The 17,827-nt window shown below is 39.2% G+C and overlaps 1 protein-coding gene across 1 annotated transcript; it reads right to left on the bottom strand.

Moving 5' to 3' along the window:
• Positions 1–1,372: 1,372 nt before the first annotated feature.
• On the bottom strand, positions 1,373–10,783 carry amotl2a (angiomotin like 2a). Its single transcript, XM_043242116.1, has 11 exons — positions 10,549–10,783; positions 9,055–9,851; positions 8,767–8,959; positions 7,087–7,231; positions 6,905–6,991; positions 5,140–5,435; positions 4,856–5,055; positions 4,647–4,748; positions 4,378–4,541; positions 3,527–3,694; positions 1,373–3,206 (listed from the first exon to the last, which is right to left on the bottom strand). Exons 2-11 carry the CDS (start codon positions 9,777–9,779, stop codon positions 3,136–3,138), a joined length of 2,151 nt encoding a protein of 716 aa, XP_043098051.1. The 5' UTR covers positions 9,780–9,851; positions 10,549–10,783; the 3' UTR covers positions 1,373–3,135.
• Between the last annotated feature and the right edge of the window lie 7,044 nt (positions 10,784–17,827).

Genomic DNA, 17,827 nt, shown 5'->3' with positions numbered 1-17,827 from the left:
ATAGGAACACTGCACTTGAGGTTTTAAATAAGATCTCAGTGATGCATGGTTTCTCATCTCTGACTCTGTAGATCCTGGAGTTTAGCTGCAAACCTAAACAAACACACCTGAACAAGCTAATCAAGGTCTTCAAGATTACTAGAAAATTACAAGCAGGTGAGTTTGCAGCTAATTTCTTCAGGACTATGAAGAGCGATAGTTGAGAAACCTTACAATATTATCTGAATATGTATTGAAATGAAGAGCATTATGCTCATTCATAATTCATAATGGCTGTTTTTCTTTCTCCACATTGAGAAACATTCAAGACAAAACTGATGATTTAAAGATATATAACTGAACTGAGACCTCCACTACACTTCCTGAGTTATGATCAACGTCTGAGGTATAGAATTCTCCTCTGGGTGCTAAAAAAATAAATAAAAAGGAAAAGCAATTCAGCTTTACTTCTTATCTGACATGTCAGACATCTCTCTTCTTCCCCATTTGGAATGGAATGCTTTAACATGTTTTACTCTACCAGGGGGCAAATTCCTCTTGTTCAGCTATGGAGCTTTGAATCAATTTGGCTTGCAAAGCGTTTCAAACTGTTTAGACCCTTGTCTGGTTAGCTCTAATTTGCCTAAGGCAGTTAGTTTTATATCCTGCATCCCAATATGCCTGTTTACCTACTACATAGCACATGTTTACCTACTAAAAGTATGAAAAGAGTAACATGTCTGAATATAGTAATCAAAACAGGAGGTGAAAATACCCAGAGGACCAATTATTTCCACTGAGATCATGAAGTGCGCATCTAATGCCAATAGAGTGGAGTTGTGAATAGCAGAGAAGCATTGTTTGTTTCACCTCAAACAAAGTACCTCCTCAATAAGCAATTTTGGATGCACCTCTCGAGTTCAAAGCGAGCTCACAGAGGCTAAAATGATATCTATGCCAAACCACAAAACAGCAGGCTCCTGTTTACTTCCATAACCGTGTTCTAAGCATTTGGTTAATCATTGTGCTTTCATTATGTATTTATAGCAGTTTGGTCGCTGTTGCTCTTTTTCCATGTTTCCATTTTAACATTTGCGCTTTTGATGAGTGGAATGTTCTTTTTGAGGCTTTGAAAGCAAAGCAGGAATGTGGCCTCTCTTCATGAAGACCGCTTGCCAACAGTGAAGCAGGTGGCAGAATTGTTTTGCTGTTGTGAATAAGGCTCCCTTGTGCTCTGAAAGAAAGATGTCATTCATGCCAAAGAAGGGACACCGATAAGAGCAGCTTGTGCAGACTTGCACATGCGAAACATCTGAGGGGGACACACCACTCGTACCTCCCTCTAAACACATCTGTCTTTACCGTAAAGAAACAAACCAGCCAAAACATTGTCTTTGTAAAGATATATATTAAAGTTTTATTCAAATTACTGAAATGTTAAATGACATACAAAATTCCCCATTCTTGAAGTTCACAGCAACATCCAAATATGGGTCAACCAGTTTGAACTGCGTATCTACATTTCACGTCGCTAATGCTCATATTTTATTATATAACTTAATCGTAATGCAAATCTTTGGCATGTTCACATTACTAAATACCAAAAAGTAAAATAATACACAAAATATATTAAATTCTCTCGTTTCAAAACAGCCCTTTCTGTAAACAGTCCAAATAGTGAACAAAACAAGCATGACTCCACTACAAAGCATTGACCAGCAAGTGCGTTGTATTAGAGCCAACAGGAAAATAAAAGTAGCATTTAATGATAGCGAGAAAGGTTAAATTAACATGTTATGATACTTATTACCCACATAGATAAGACTGTTTGTTTTCACGGTAACATTTCATGTCATTATCCCACTATAATGCTAGTCTTGATTGCAAACAGGCAGAAAACTCTCTGTCCCAGATATCAAGGCAAGTCACAGTCACATCAGAGGACCTTTGAGTCACAAAATCAAACTAGCGTCATATGCTAACAGTAGAACCAGCTACTGCAGCACAACACAAATAAACAGATCCAAAAAGAGGATGGTAGTCTAAATGCCAGCCATTTTGAACAAGGCCAAAGGTCAGACTGTAGATAGCCTTTTTCCTCTGAGCAGGGGCATTCCGCCACAAAGGAATGTGGGAAGATTAGCTCCGGCTTGTCTGCGAGGGAGTGGCGAGCATGGTGGTTGCAGTTCTGGGCGCAAAATAATATTATTAATAATAATAATAATAATAATGTGGCATCTGAAACATCAGCCCCCTGTCTTTCATCCACTGTGCCCGAAAGGAGGCTTCCCATTCCTCTACTTAAATCTGGGAGAGAGAAGCACCCGGTGTCAGTCAATTATAGTAAGAACACCAACTGTACTGATAATTTAGTCAAAGGGAGTGCTAGTGAAGTATTTACCCAACTATTCTGGTAAATTGTCTAATCCCAGGACTCCAGGTTCAAACTGTATCTGGCCTCCTACAATCCAAACTATTTTTTTCTTGATATTTAAGGATGAAGCAGTTGCGATGGTACATCTACTATACATGGAGCACATAAAGTTAGAGATATATTTGTCTGTACTTTTATCTAGGAATGTGGGATATAATCTTACACGGGTCGGTATACTTAGTTGGTTTAAAAAAAAAAAAAAAAAAAAAAAAAAAAAAAGGGACAAAAACAACATCAACACTGCCCTTGGTTGTTCCTCAAACGAAAAACAAATGCAAAAACAAGTTTCACAACAGTGGGATATTTCTTCCTATTTCTCCTTTCTGTCACATAGTCAGCAGCAATACTCATAAATACAAAAGAACATGTACAATGTGTTTATAAGCATTTAAGAAGTCTTGTGGTAGCTTTTTGGAGCTCTGTAGAGTACTGTTCAAGTACCTCACATTCAGACCATAACATCTCACAGTCCAGGCTGAGAATGAACACTGTCCTTTAACGTGTGGAGGAACTGTCAGAAGAGCTCAGCTCTCCTTCAGCGAGGATCAGTTTTAGGTTACTCCCACTATTCGTTTTTCCTCTCTGTCTGATGCTTCAATGGCGAGGTCCTTCTCATAGCAAGCACGGGATTCTCTTATGTGGTTGGTCCTCAGATGGACACCCAACGAGAATCTTCTGTGTGTAAGAACAACAGGCAGCATCAAGCTGAACACCCATTCATCTTAGATGAGAATCTCCACCATGTCGTTTTCAACCGCGCTGCTGATCTGGCTTGTGTTGAGAACAGTGGAATCTGAAATGAAATACAAGATCTTCAGCTTTGTTGGCTAATGCCTGGAGAGCAAACAAGGCAGGAGGTTTTACAAAACTTTGACTATGTTTTGTTTGAGTTCACTCCCCAATTGCTGCTTTGACATGGTGCTCAGGTTACTCTTTAACCACTCTAGTTCAATAGGGCAAGTAAGCACCATCATTATAGAAGTTCTAACCGTTAAGCATTGTCTTTGTCACCTGATACTACATATTGTATTTATCCCATTGTATGTCGGTACATATACTCCAGAAATACCAAATAAATAGAGTAAGTGACACAAGTCAAGATAGTTTACACACCAGAACTGAGAGCAATGGAAGATTGTGGAGAAGGTTCTGTTTTAGGGTTGGTCTCATATGAAGGTTCTTCACACTGGGTGCTGCTGTCTCGACACTGGGTTTTGGCTAGCGGATGGGGCAATGGGGGCAATGACGCGGCTGCCGTCTGGTCATCTGAGAGGCTCTTCCCTAAAAATCACAGACAGAAAAGGAAGCAGTTTAATTACCGATTCCAACATGGGCATTCCACCATGCAAACATTTGGCATCCTGTAAACTCCCTTTACTATTCTGGAGGATCTATTCTAGAGAACAGCAAAATATATTCCGTTTCACAAGATGTCGACTATTTCAAGAACACAGACTAGTCGCCGCGCTCTTTTTATTTCAGTTGCCACATTCTTTCTTGGCGACATTACATAGACGCTAAGTAAAGAAGCTGCCAGTTGTCCAGTTGAAAGTGTGAGTAATTTTTGTTTCATATATGTTGCAGACATATAGCAGGGGTATCTAATCCCTGCAACCCAAATTAAACACTTGAACACTTGGTTTTCAGGGTTGCAAGAAGGTAGGTTGGAGCTATTGGGTGAATGGCGAGGTGAATGGTTGATGGTTGTATCTCTGAAAAGAGCATTACAGTTATACAACAGTTTAGACAAGTTTTATCTCAAATTAATTCCAATTTCCTGTCCTTTTAGGCTTACTATAATTGACTGACACCGGGTGCTTCTCTCTCCCAGATTTAAGTAGAGGAATGGGAAGCCTCCTTTTGGGCACAGTGGATGAAAGACAGGGGGCTGATGTTTCAGATGCCATATTATTATTATAAATTCTGCATGATTGGAACTGGCTGGCTATGGCTACTATGCTCACCTTTGGTTCGCGTGCTAGCTGTGGAAACCGTGTTGATGGAGGGAACAGATCGAGCAGGTCGTAGGCCTTGTGACTCAGGACGGCCTTGCTCCCGTCGTGACCTCTGCTGCATGACCTTTATAATGGCATCCTTCTCCAAAAGTTGAGCATAAAGCGCCCGAATCCTGATAAAACAGACTTCTGTGAGATACAGCAGACTACCGGGAATTTTGTTAACAAATTTTGATTGACTTTCCAGTTGGATAGAGAGAATGCAATAGTGGACATACCGGTTTTCCATCTCCTGATGTCTGTGGTTAGGGGATGGCAAGTCCTCATTGAAGCTGCTATTGGGCGAATGGCGAGGTGAATGGTTGATGATTGTTGTATCTCTGAAAAGAGCATTACAGTTATACAACAGTTTAGACAAGTTTCATCTCAAATGAATTCCAATTTCCTGTCCTTTTAGGCAGGGATTCTATCACTTGCATCGACTCACCTCTGAGCTGCAGCAGTAGCAGCAGCATCCATGGCGAACTGACGCATTGTGCTCTCCTCAAGATACTTCTGCTCCCAGCGGGTTATGTCAGCCTCCAGGGCCAGAACCTGCTCCTCTCGCTCCCTCAGCTGCTGATGCAAAGATGACATGCTAAGGTCTGAGTAGGACCCAGGACTCGTTTGCTGGGCTTGAGACTTCCACTGAAAGAGAAAGGAAAGGTTTACTTGTCAAGCCCAAAACATAATTTTCTCACCAGTTGAGTGCACAAAATATTTTTTTTTTACCTGTTGTGCTCTCAGGCTCTTTAACTCCTGCTCCAGTCTGGTCCTCAATCTTAACTCCAGCGCCTCCCTCTTCTCACATGCCGCCTGCAACTGTGCCAGGGCGCTTTGCATTCTCTCCACCTTCTCAACATAAGCTCTTTTCCTTCGTAACTCTTCTTCCAGCTGCCTGTTTCGTGTCTGAGCGGACATCAGCGCTTGCTCCAAGGCTTCTCTGCGCCTCTTCCATTCTTCTCCTGAGACATGCAGATGCTGCAGCTCTTTCTCCAGACGTTCCCGCTCTCTAAGGTGATCTTCATCTATGGAGAGAAAGAAACAAACATTGTGAGAACTATGGACCACGACAACTTACTACAGTAAGGGTACAAGCAATGCTTGCAATTCACCCATCATGCCTAGTTGTTACACAGGCCACAAAATGAATGACCGTGCTGTAGGACTGGGGTGTGTCCAGAGCATTCTCTCATTCTAACCAATTCTCAGGGGATAAGCTTCCCACAAGAGTCTGGAACAAAAGAGGCATGCTTGATTTACACATGTCTGTCTGGGTTTGCAGGGGAGTGGCCGAGTTTCCGCATGTCCTTTGACCTACACTGCAGACTGCTTTAGAATTCCCAGATTACAAAAGCAATTCAATGAATTCCCATTTGGGATGCTGAATTCCGAAATGCTCTATGATAACTTGGCTCACTGAAAAGGGACATACTAAATCCAACTCACTTGTTTCTGGGGCAGTTTGAATGCCTTGTGAGATGGAAAACAAATTAGACATCAATTAGTCTTCCATTCTGCTACTCTGATTATACAACCCCAAACAAATGCCTATGGAAGGAATGCAGACTTCCTCTTATCCACTTACGCACACAGGCACGTCTTTGTACCAACTGAATCTCTGGAATGCCTCTGAGGCAGGCAGTAAACATGTAAAGCAAATAGCTCCACAAGGTCATAAATGTTAATTTACACATAAGTCGTCAGAAATGCTGAATTGTGGCTTGGACATGCTTATGTGTTGGCTCACAAGAAGTTTTGAACATTTAAGAATCCAAGCTTTTTGTTTCCACAAAACTGATTCTGTTTCAGACTTGGAGGTGAACTAATTTTAATACACGAATATGAAAAGAAGGTAAAAAATTTTTTTTACCTCATACATAAATCCTTAAGGGAATTGGAAAAAAAGAGTCAAATCAAATGCTGAACAACAACAACAACAACAATCCCTATTAGGATTAGCAAAACAAATCTAATTTACCCTAACACGGCTCTAAATTCTTTAGCTCTAATATGACCAAAAATGGAAAGCCAGTGCATAGGCCATCAGAAGGGGTGCTTAGGGCCTCAGAAACTGAACTAGTGGTGGGGGCTGTTGGCATTCCAGGAGGACGGAATATCCCAAAATACCTGAAAATATTTCAGGAATCCAGGTCACATTTACTTCCAGTGTTAATAATGGTTGGTGGTCAAATTCTAAAAGCAACCGAGATGCAGAATTCAACATGCACCTAACCAGCTATTTACTGAACCCTACATAGCACTTAATTTGGTAAATAAAAAAAAAAATTGCAAGAAATATATTAATCCAAACGCTCAGTCAGGAATCACATCAATGATAAGCACGCAGTGCATTATTGCAGAGGAATGCATCGTTATGCCTACAACATAAACATAAAAAGTCAGTGGGAACAGCTGGGGCTGCTCACATGGTTGACCGCACTGTCCACACATTGGGAGAAAGATAATTTATAGTAAAGCAAAGGGGAATTCTTACTTCGCTCAACCAGTTTGGCAAAGGCATGCCGACTCTTGTCTTCAACTTCCATGGCTGCTCTCTGTTTGCTGGCTGTTTCCAGGCGGTCTAATGTGGGAGTCAACAATTAGTATTTATCGCCTCATACCTAAACATGTAGCTCATATTTAAAGACAATTACTCAGCTATGTGAACCATCTTACCCCTGAGATCTCTGTTGAAGTCATGAAGTCGCTTGATCTCACTCTCAAGCTTGTTCCTCATGGTTTTCTCAAGGGCTTCTCTCTTTGCAGATCCCTTCATAAGAGTCTCATAGGCCTCCGATATCCTCTGAATCTCCAGTTCAAGCTGAAAGAGGGGGGAAAAGCATATTAATAAAATTAATATCCTAAAGAAACTCATCAGTTTCTGGTTTTCATTCACTCAACTCATTCAAGTTGGGCATTATGCTAAAGTTGGATTTCATATGGATTTGAAACCACATGAGGGTGAATATACAAAATTTCCAGGTCAACTATGCCGTCTTTCATACACCTAAACATTATAAGACAATGACAAGAGAGCAAGAATGACAGATTGATAAAAACAATTCAGTAAAGAAAGGGAAAAAGAGAGGAATGTGCTTGGCTGAGCTCTTCCTGGTGCTTGCCCACAAGTGAATCACTCTCGCAGAGCCTTCAGCGACTGGGAATTAAATCAACATTCCTGAAAGAACACTTATGCGTCCCAGGTGTCTGTACATTCATCTCCCTACAGGGCGGGATGCCAAAGGCAAACGTGGGGAACAAAGAATAAAAAGTGCTTGTTGAAGGCATACCATTAAGAGACAAGAACAGTACTTCGCACTGTATTCACCTGTATGGAATTTATGACGCAGAAAATGGCTCATGAAAGACCACAACGGTTTAAACTGTCATTACAAAACACTCAGCAGTTTGATTTCCTTGAATCACAACACATTCATTTCATACAGGTAGATAAATTCTTAAGCAGGACCCTGTGTGCTATGTGGGGTTCTGTTCAAGAATGAAAGTGAAAGGGGCCATTCAGTCGGGGAATCCACAGCTGTGGGGTCTGGTTGTTGCTCTTTACAGTCCAGTCCGTCAGCTGTGGGCTACGCAAAGCCCCTTCTTCATTCATGGACACAGAGGAGCGAAGACATCTGCTCTTATTGGCATCCCATTGGAATCTTAACAAAAAGGGCAACAGAACAACACAGGGAGGCATCCCCTTTCGGTGTTGTACAATTTATCGCTTCATATAAAGGCGATTTCATGATCTTCATGATCCACTGCACTAATGCATTCTTTTAAGAATACAGTTGTTCTGATTTCAAGAACTATGTGGAATCCAAACTGAAATTCAATCTATGTTACACCACTGAATGACATATGCAAGGACCAGTAAACCTTTCCAAAACAAATACAACACAAACAAAAGAAACCTGTTTTTTCCCTCTTGTTCTAGCATGACACTCTGGTATTTAAGTGATGACATTATCACATTACAAAAAAATGCTTGGCATTGCAGGCATGAGTAAATTCAATGTTGTTTCACATGCTAAATAAGTTACTGGGAATTTCAACTCAGTCACTAGGAATGACTGCTTTTCAAATTAAATCAAAATCCTTGTGATCTTCTCCCTTGCATGCATTCCTACACGGTCGGCAAGAGGGCTAATCTCTTTAGGCAGCTAGAAGACACCAGCGCACAATGATTTCTTGTTTTCATATGCTTTGTAGGTCCTTTCTGAGATCAAAATCAAATGCCACGGCTGCCTCTTTTGCATCAACGGGAAAATGTGGGGGTCATACCAAGGAAATAACAGTTTTGCGAGGTTTCTAAGAAAGAAAGAAAAAAAAAAAGAGAGAGAACTCTCTTACCTTCTGTAGCCTTGCTGCCTTCTCGCTGTAGCTCTCCACTTCTCCTCGCAGTCTTTCGTTCTCTTTAATGAGCTGCTCTACTTGGCAGTTGTTCACCGGGATGCTGTATCCTCCAACAATGACATCCTGACCAGCAGGGGTCAACGTGGGCAGGCCACTATGGCGGGGAGTTTGCGACTGTGTTGGAAATAACCTGATAGAGAAAAACATAAACAATTAGTAAGCCAAACCACCCATGATGTACCTAAATGTAATAAAAATGAATCTGAATGTATCAGTTCAACGTACCTATGATGCTGTGAATGGAAAGCAGGGGGAGGCTCTTTGTAATACTGCCCATGTTCCTGTGAATGACTAAGCATATATCCAGGGGATCTGACCATGAAGGGGTATTCCGGGGGTGGACCGCGTTGGTCTGGCTCATGCATTGGCCTCTCGTTTACAACAGGACCAGAGTGGTTATTAGAGAGCTGGGGGTAGCTATGCGATGAGCTCATGGGAATACTGTCATGGGCACAGTTCCTCTCCAGCGAAAGCTGCATGAGGTGTTCGCTGAGCGAGCGAGCATGTTCTCGCTTCATATCCCACACTCTCTCTTCTTGCTCGGCTCCTCCAACCACACCGGGGGTCTCCAGACTGCCGTGCTGAAGCCCTACCTGTCCTCTCTGGTAGGCCAGGTACTGTGAGTGAGCCTTCGCTTCCTCATAAGTAGGCAGCTCCTCTGTGTGGAGCTGATAGAGGTGGCAGATGGGACTCTCTGAATGCTGGTAGTCCCCCTGATGCTCTTGGCCCTGGGGCTCTTGCCTGGTGGACAACTGAGGAGAAAGTGACTCTTCCTGCGTTAGGCTTTCCAAGGATGAACGTGGGCTTCCTGCACCTCCACCGCTGCTGCCTCCACGCAGAGCCTGCTGCTGGATGGCCAACAGAGTAGGATCAGTAGGGTTCCCATAACGGAGCTGCTCTTGAATCAGTCGATGCAGCACAGTGCCTGACGAATCCTCTGCCGTTCTCATTTCAGTCTTTGTTTTGCAGATAGTAATCAATGATACCGTGCTAGGAGAGTTTTTTTGGACTTTACTGTGAACCTGGTTTAAAAATATATATAATAATAATTAAATAATGATTTCAAATGCAATCCTTGCTGTTGCTCATCTATATTGCAACACTCAACAAAAGCAAACACCAGTGAGTGGTGCCTCACTCCACATGCTTCTAGGCTGACTGCCTTTGCCCATAGCAACACCACGTTTACCCAAAAATACCACTGGCACCATCCTACAACCCCCAACATGCACTGGGTTTCCTCTTAAGTTTCTACATTTTGGTTAGAATTAAAAGTGAAGGAAAATTGGGCAGCAGCCAATAACTTTCCAAAGTTGCGAAAAGTATTTCCTGCAACAAAGACAAATTCCTATCTAGTGTCTCACATTTGTTTTACATTCACAACTGTAGTAATGCATTGAAATATGACAAACAGAGCATTATAAACAAGGGTATATTATAAAAGTTGCTTAGTTCCTCTTTTTGTGGTAGTTAAACCTGAATGTGGCAACAGATGTTGTATCTTCCACAAAAATATTTACATTTAACTATTGTACAAAGTTGAGTTTACAGCATATACCTCACAAATAAATTCATAAACTCCTATCGTACGCAGTGTATTTTATAAACATTAAACCACACCGTATAAAAGCATCGTTTACTGGTAGACGCCAAGCAATGTGTCATAAAAAAAGAACAATTTACAACAACGAGCTACATTAAAACGTTTTAAAAACTCACCGAATCACAGTCGCATCACGACCAAAAGTTACGGACGACTTTCTGTTCTCGTTTATCTGTTTAACGATTATAATCCTTAAGGAAATTCGTTGGGTACGGCTTTTATTTCCATGCGTATGTTTGAGCTGCGTGCGCGTCTGGAGAGCTCCTCCAGCAGACTGAGCTCAGAAGGGGAGGGGCTCTGCTAATAAATGACCGAGCTCCGATTGTTCACGGCCCCTGGAATGCGCGGAATGTGAAGGCTGCGAGTCCCTCGGGGATCAAAAGCAGTTCCGCTTGTCGCTCGGCCCGCCTCCTCTCGGCGAGCGCAGGGAGAACGCGGAGCGCGCTGCTGAAGGGGGGCAGTGCGCGGGACAGGCGGAACTGCGTTCACTCTCAGCCCCGTGCGCATTTGTCCTGCTTCTCGAAGGCGTTTTTGTTTGTAACGGTGAGAGGAATGCAGTAAAAGTCGCAGAGATCTGTAACCTTTGTTGTTCAGTTTTACTACGCTTTCTTTTGAAGTTTCAGCGCGCTCACTAATTATACTTGATTTATGCATGGAAATATAATAGAGGATTTGTATTTTTTCGAATGCGTTACTTTGACAGATATGATTTTTCATTTTCGTTTTGTCAGTTTACCCACTTTCTATATTGTTATACTTGTCTGATCTTAAAGTCTTAAAGGGATAGTTGTTTTAAAATAAATAAACAAATAAGACCATATAAATATTCTTTCTGAGGCTGCAGAAAAAACAACAACAGTTGGCTTTAAAGTTGTCCAAATTAAATTCTTAGCATTTTTATTCATAATTTATTCAGCCTCGTGTTGTTTTGAGCATGACTTTCTTCTATGGAGCACAAAAAATGCTAGGCAGATTTATAATCATAAAAAAATCTGTAAAGAAAGTGATAATGTGATTCTCTTTTTGAAGGCACGTAGTTTTGAAACAACATTAAGATGATTTTTTTCATTTTGCTGTGATGTATTCGAAAGACACACCAAATGCTTTATGAGTAAGAACAGTTTTGTGAATACGTGCTAAAAATCAGCAGACCGAAAAAGAAAACGCATGAGAGAAATATAGACCATGTGCCATAGAGAATGGATTTGAAGGTCTTTTGTTTGCTCTGGGCTGGTGAATATTTAAGCCGTGGCCCGTGCCAGTTAATTGCTGAGTGTGTCTGTATAGATGATGGGGAGGGGGGTGTCTGTATGTGCATTTGAGGCATGCTGCCAACCAGCTGTCCATGGAGAGCAATCCTCTTCCACCCCTTAATCATGCCTCAGAAAGAGAGATGTATTGTTCTCTCTGAAGCAGACATTACAGGGGAGAGGTCTACCATCTGCTCGTATACCCTACACCTCCCTTACACACTTTACACAAACACTCTATTCACAAACACACACGCCTGACCCCGTCTCACAAAACGCACACCCTCGTTTTATCACGCACCATACCACGCATATGACTCATTTATTAATTGTAGCTCCAATATTGGTGCATAAAACAGATACAGCGACCAAAATTAGATAACGCAGAAAGCCGTAATGCTGTAAATGACAGATCCGTTCATAAAGAAACACATAGAGTTTTTAAGGTTTGCGTGTGATTATTAAAATATTAACAGCTTTTGAAGAATTCATTGCATACATCTACGACATCTGCATTTTTTACTCTTAAAATAGATTAGAAAACACTCACATAATTAAAATGATCGTAACATAACATAGAGTCAGAAATCAGGCTGTTAATTATAAAATAATTACATTTAAAAGTTAAAAAGTATGAACAGTTTCACTGTGTCCGTGCAACAAGTAAGATCTAATTCAAAATGTATAAGATTGGTTTATAAACCAACAATAATTTACTGGTGATGAATATAGAAACTTGGTCATTTGGTTTATCCATACTGTTTCATAAATCCTTTTATTATATTATCATTCATTTTAAGAATTAAGTTTATTAGTTGAGGTTAAAACTCTCTTATTCAGTTGAATTAAATTTGTATATGCAACAATACGTACGCTGTAATTTCAGGCCTCAATATGTTTCGCAGATATGCGTTGAATACATCAGCACCTGCTCAGGAAAAAAAGACACATTGGAAAGTTAGAAAGTCCCTGCATTTTGTGAGTGGCAGCTGTGTGTAAAAATCAAGCCTGCACTTGTTGAGTAGACAGTTGGACTCCATTCATATCACATGCAAGATCTGTTTCTCTTTTTATGGAAATATGCAAAGACATTAACGCACTATTTATTTAGAATGGTAAAAAATAGTTTGCATGCCGGTTATGCTTTTTTTTTTTTTACAGTTGCCCATTTAATTTAGATATCAATATCCAATTATATATATATATATATAATAAAATATATAAATAAAATATAAATAAAATATAAATAAATAAAATATATAATGGGTAAATAAACCAATAAAAACCAATAAAATTGGATTGTGTCCTATCATGTGACATAGCCAAAAAAAAAACTAATATACAAATAGCATGAGAGAGGCTTATCCTCAATGTTACATGTTATTAATATTATTACAATTTTGCTGTTACACCATAGGACACGTTAATACATCATTATATATATATATATATATATATATATATATATATATATATATATATATATATATATATATATATATACACACACACACAGACTGAAGGTTAAGGAGAGGGGGGAAGACTGTCTCGCTATTGATTCTCTTTGTCTTCCTAGAGAGGGAGGAAATGGCCGCATTCCACACATTAGCATGTGCATTGGGGCCAGTGTGGCGGCCATTATGGGTGGGAAAAGAGGGTTGAGGAGGGGTTTTCTACTTAATTAGCCTTTTCTTTAAAAACAACACGTCTACATGCATGAGCTACTGCATGTACAAACGACAATGGGAGCTCTGTGTGTCTGTTTATACTGCGTGTGTGAGTGTTTTTTTTTTTGACTTTGAACAAGTAGTCAAGATTACGTAACAGTCCTGGGTTCTTCATTTCTTAATTTTGTAAAATATTAAATAGATACATGCACGGTAACATTTGCAGACATTGGCAGAAAGACAGGTCTATATTGATTGTACAGTCCCCAAATGTACTTGTCTGCACATGGCATCCAATTTAAAGGAATAGTTCACCCAAAAAAAAAAATTACTCCATGGTTTACTCACCCTCAAGCGGATATGACTTTCTTCTTTCAGTCAAATACAAACTTGTTATATTAAAATACAGAGTTCTATTAAAAATGTCCTTGCTCTTCCAAGCTTAACAATAGCAGTGAATGCGTGTTGAAATGTTAAAGCGAAATATAGTGCATCCATCCATGATAAAAAAAAGTTCTCCACATGGCTTTAGGGGATAATAAAGGCCTTTTAAAGTGAATCGTGGGATGTTTTTTTGGTTTTTTAAAACATCTGCTATCGCATACACACCCATGAAAGAGAGCCGTTCTTGTCATTTTTTATTACCTTTTTCTGAACTATAGAGAATAAAGTGTGATATATTTTGAGAAATGCTGAAGGTGTCTGAATAAATGTTGGTTAGACGGTATATTATCAGGGTTCTTCTGATGTCAGAGCGCAGCTGCTGATCTCTCTCGTCACCCCAGCCATATTTCAACCAGTCCTTTGGCCTTTCATTAGAATAACCAAATCCATCCTGGCCTGGGGGCCAGTAGTCCACTAATGACCCGTCAACCCCTTTCGAAAAACCCTTTCCTCATGCAAGGACAGCTGCACACATCTTAAAATTACTGTCGAAAATGTGTAGTTGTCCACTGCGATATCATCTGTGACAGGTGAGGCCAGGCATACTGAGGGCTCTTGTCTCAGCCCTCTGGGCGTCATCTAACTCTTCCCCCTCGTCAAGCGGAGCGACAGAGCTTTCTTTCAAAGTGAGGTATATCGTCAGTGTTGTAGAAATCAGGGAATGGATCTTTTTGGTATTTGACGACTAAATGTCCCATAACTTCCATTGAAAAGGATCGGTTTTCTAGGTATCCAGGTGTGCATTCGTGTGTAATATTGGGGGTCGAGACCCAGGACGCTGTCATGAGCTTGTGACGTCTGCTCTTTGACCGCTCGTTTGAGCTTTAAATGTCTCACTGACAGTGGCCTTCAAAGGCAGGTTGCAATTTTCTTCTCTACTTCACAGAACACAATGAAAGCTTTGGCCAGGCACATCAGAGTCCACACAAAGAACAAAGGGCTGTTCATGTGCCTAGAGCACCGGACTACAATACAGACCTGACATTTACATTGAAAACACTCACAGGATTCAATCGCTGTTCATTAAACACCGGTGTCAGGAATTCCTTGATAAAATAACACCCATTCAATAATTTAAGTTCAGCTGATGTATGGTTTCAAAATTCATATTAATCTACCGCCTCAGAATTTGTATCTTTTTCCTTTTAACTGAACCGGGTGTATTGTAGTATTCTTAACGTATTATTACACTATTTATGAATATTTTGAATTAGCTTTAAATTTTATTTGAATTTTCATTTACTTATTTTTTTTTTATTTCGGACAATTGTCAGCTTATCTTAGTCTCAGCTTTATATCAATTATTAATAGTAATTGATTTGTTTACTTTAGGTAAAAACAACGCTGGGGCTGAGGTCTGACAATTGTTTTAAATAATTAAAACAATATTAAATTCAATATATATTTCTAATATGAGATTAGAAAATCCGTCTGCCTTATACGGAACAATATGATTAAGTTTGTGTTTGTTAACATTATGTATGAAGAACTTACAATAAACAACTTTTAACGGAATTAATTTAGCCAGGACAATTTCTGTTCATAAATGTATTATTTTTATTTTATTTTATAAACCAAATACCACAATTGGAACAAACAATCTAGGAAGAAGGTGTAACAGACAAGATAGATAGATTAGATAGATAGATAGATAGATAGATAGATAGATAGATAGATAGATAGATAGATAGATAGATAGATAGATAGATAGATAGATAGATCATTTTAACTGCTCTAAAGTATTTCTGGTTAACTTTAAACTGACCATTTATACGCTTTCTATCCAAAAACTCTACTAGCAGAATTGCGGTGGAACAATCTAGAAAGTGTGTTGGAAAAAGCTGTGTTAAAAGCCGCCCTTGTGCCTAGCAGAGGGTCAGACATTCCATGATATCACTGTTGCGGAAAACTATTCCAATTTTCTACGGACCCAATTCCTCTGTTTGCGGCACTCCGTAGATAAACAGCGCTTGTTTATATCATAAACACAATCTCTTTCGCATGCACCAGATTCCAGATCTCTGTTTTTGCTGACAACATTTAACCCTCATCGTACACTATTTAGCAAACACACGGCCATTTAATTTTCTTAAAACGTTTTAAAGAGTATACCGATCAATCATGCTGTTACTACCAAAACGTAAAAGCGCAGGTCACTGTATAAACATTTCAAACCTGCAACTATATGACTATATTACTGAATACATATGTATATTTGGACAATTCGGTAAAGGGCTGACCAAAAAGATTTCTGGTTGATTTTTGCTGTTGTTTTATGTAAACAAAGCCCGAGGAACTCAGCAGCAGATGCACCTGTCACACGGACACCATATGGCACGTCTGGGAAGAAGAGCATTAGATTCAATCTCCAAACCCCCTCTGCTTCCTCTCAAACACAAACACACGCAGGGAAGCTCTCTTCTCAATCTTTAAATTGCATTCACTGAAACGAGCCACAGAAGCCATCGCACAAAAACACTATAACCTCACATTCCCTTGACACTGACTCCTTGTCTTTATGTATTTATGTTGAGTGTCAAAGGATGTGCAAACACCCCCCAGTCGTATTACAATTTAAGCAAGAGAAGTCCGTACCATAACATGCTTTAATTATTGTTTTGTTATTATTTAAAGTCTGCCAGTCGGAAACAATTTAGAATACAAGAGAAGTCCAGCTAATTTGCATTTAATTAGAATTGGAACTCTCCAAATTAAACTGTAAATATACATTTTAAAGACTACTGGCTTTTTCAAAGATCATAGAAATCAATAGTGACATTAAAATACCGTCCCGATCTCACAGTAATTCTTACGTATTTTAGGAGGTAGATAATTTGTAAGAATTTCTATGACTTTCACTCATACCAATTCATAAGATTTTGCTAAATCGTACATATTTTAAGTAAAATAAAGCATAATGCAAAATTGTATATCATCAGGTGATGTGTCAGTATTTTCAATATTTCAACTAATAAATGTATTTAAAAATATATAACTAAGGTTTTTAAATGCTAAAGAACCTATCAAGAAACCTATTTTATAACCTGTTTTTTAATGGTGTCTCTGAAACCTTAGAAATATAGAACTATTGCAAATTTAACGTCACTCATATGCTTCAATATTGTGCCCACGTGCAACAAAAAAAGAAAGGTTAACGCCAACAAAACAGAGTTTAAACACATGTATCTTTTCCAAGCAGTTCTTTTGATGGTGAGGAATTGTTCATGCCAGGTCAAGGAAACATCTGAGACACTTCTGTTATAAACTCCCCTCTTCTTAATGTGTTTACCAATAGCTGACAGCACCTGTCCCCCTCAGAGCAGCTTTATGAATAAGAGGTATTCTCTCACTTTCTCTCCGCATTCCACGCGGCTATTATGACGAGAGCAGGTGTAAAAAAAAAAAAGGATAACGTTTCAGCTTCGCATCAGGAGAGTCTTTCAGCCATCATAAAGAGGAATTGTTTAAGAAGCCTGCCACAGTTTGAACCTGGATATATATATATATATATATATATATATATATATATATATATATATATATATATATATATATATATATATATATATATATATATATTAAAACTCACAATTCACAAAAAATTTTTAATTAAATGAATAAAAAGGCTTTAAAAGGATTACTATAACAATGTTACTGGGTTACTTTTTCATGTTTAGTTATTTGGTAGATGCACTGGGGACCTGAATATAGCACTTAAAACCTGAAAAGAGTCTTCAGTGTCTTAACATCCTTCACAAATCATTCTAATAACCTGATTTATTATCAGTGTTGAAACCGGTGTGCCGCTTAATGTTTTTTGTAATCTGTGAAATGTTCTTTGATTCTTTGATGAATAAAAAGTTAAAAAGAACAGCCTTCATTCACATTGTAACACAGCATTTCTATTTTGAATGAACACTGTTCATTAATAAACGCTTTTTAAACTTTTTATTCATCAAAGAATCCTGGAAAAAGTATGGGCACTTTCCAACATTCAATTGCATTCAAATAGAAAACAGTTTTCACATACACTT

This window comes from Puntigrus tetrazona, chromosome 6 (assembly GCF_018831695.1).
Source record: "Puntigrus tetrazona isolate hp1 chromosome 6, ASM1883169v1, whole genome shotgun sequence".
Lineage (NCBI taxonomy): Eukaryota > Metazoa > Chordata > Actinopteri > Cypriniformes > Cyprinidae > Puntigrus > Puntigrus tetrazona.
This window is presented reverse-complemented; position numbering and strand designations above follow the sequence as displayed.

Excerpts from the sequence above, each read along its gene's own strand:
- amotl2a (XM_043242116.1), bottom strand. The coding sequence starts at position 9,779 with ATGAGAACGGCAGAGGATTCGTCAGGCACTGTGCTGCATCGACTGATT. Across the intron at positions 6,992-7,086 it reads CTTCAACAGAGATCTCAGGG|ACCGCCTGGAAACAGCCAGC; the intron begins GTAAGATGGTTC and ends CTCCCACATTAG. Across the intron at positions 4,542-4,646 it reads CATCAGGAGATGGAAAACCG|GATTCGGGCGCTTTATGCTC; the intron begins GTATGTCCACTA and ends CTGTTTTATCAG.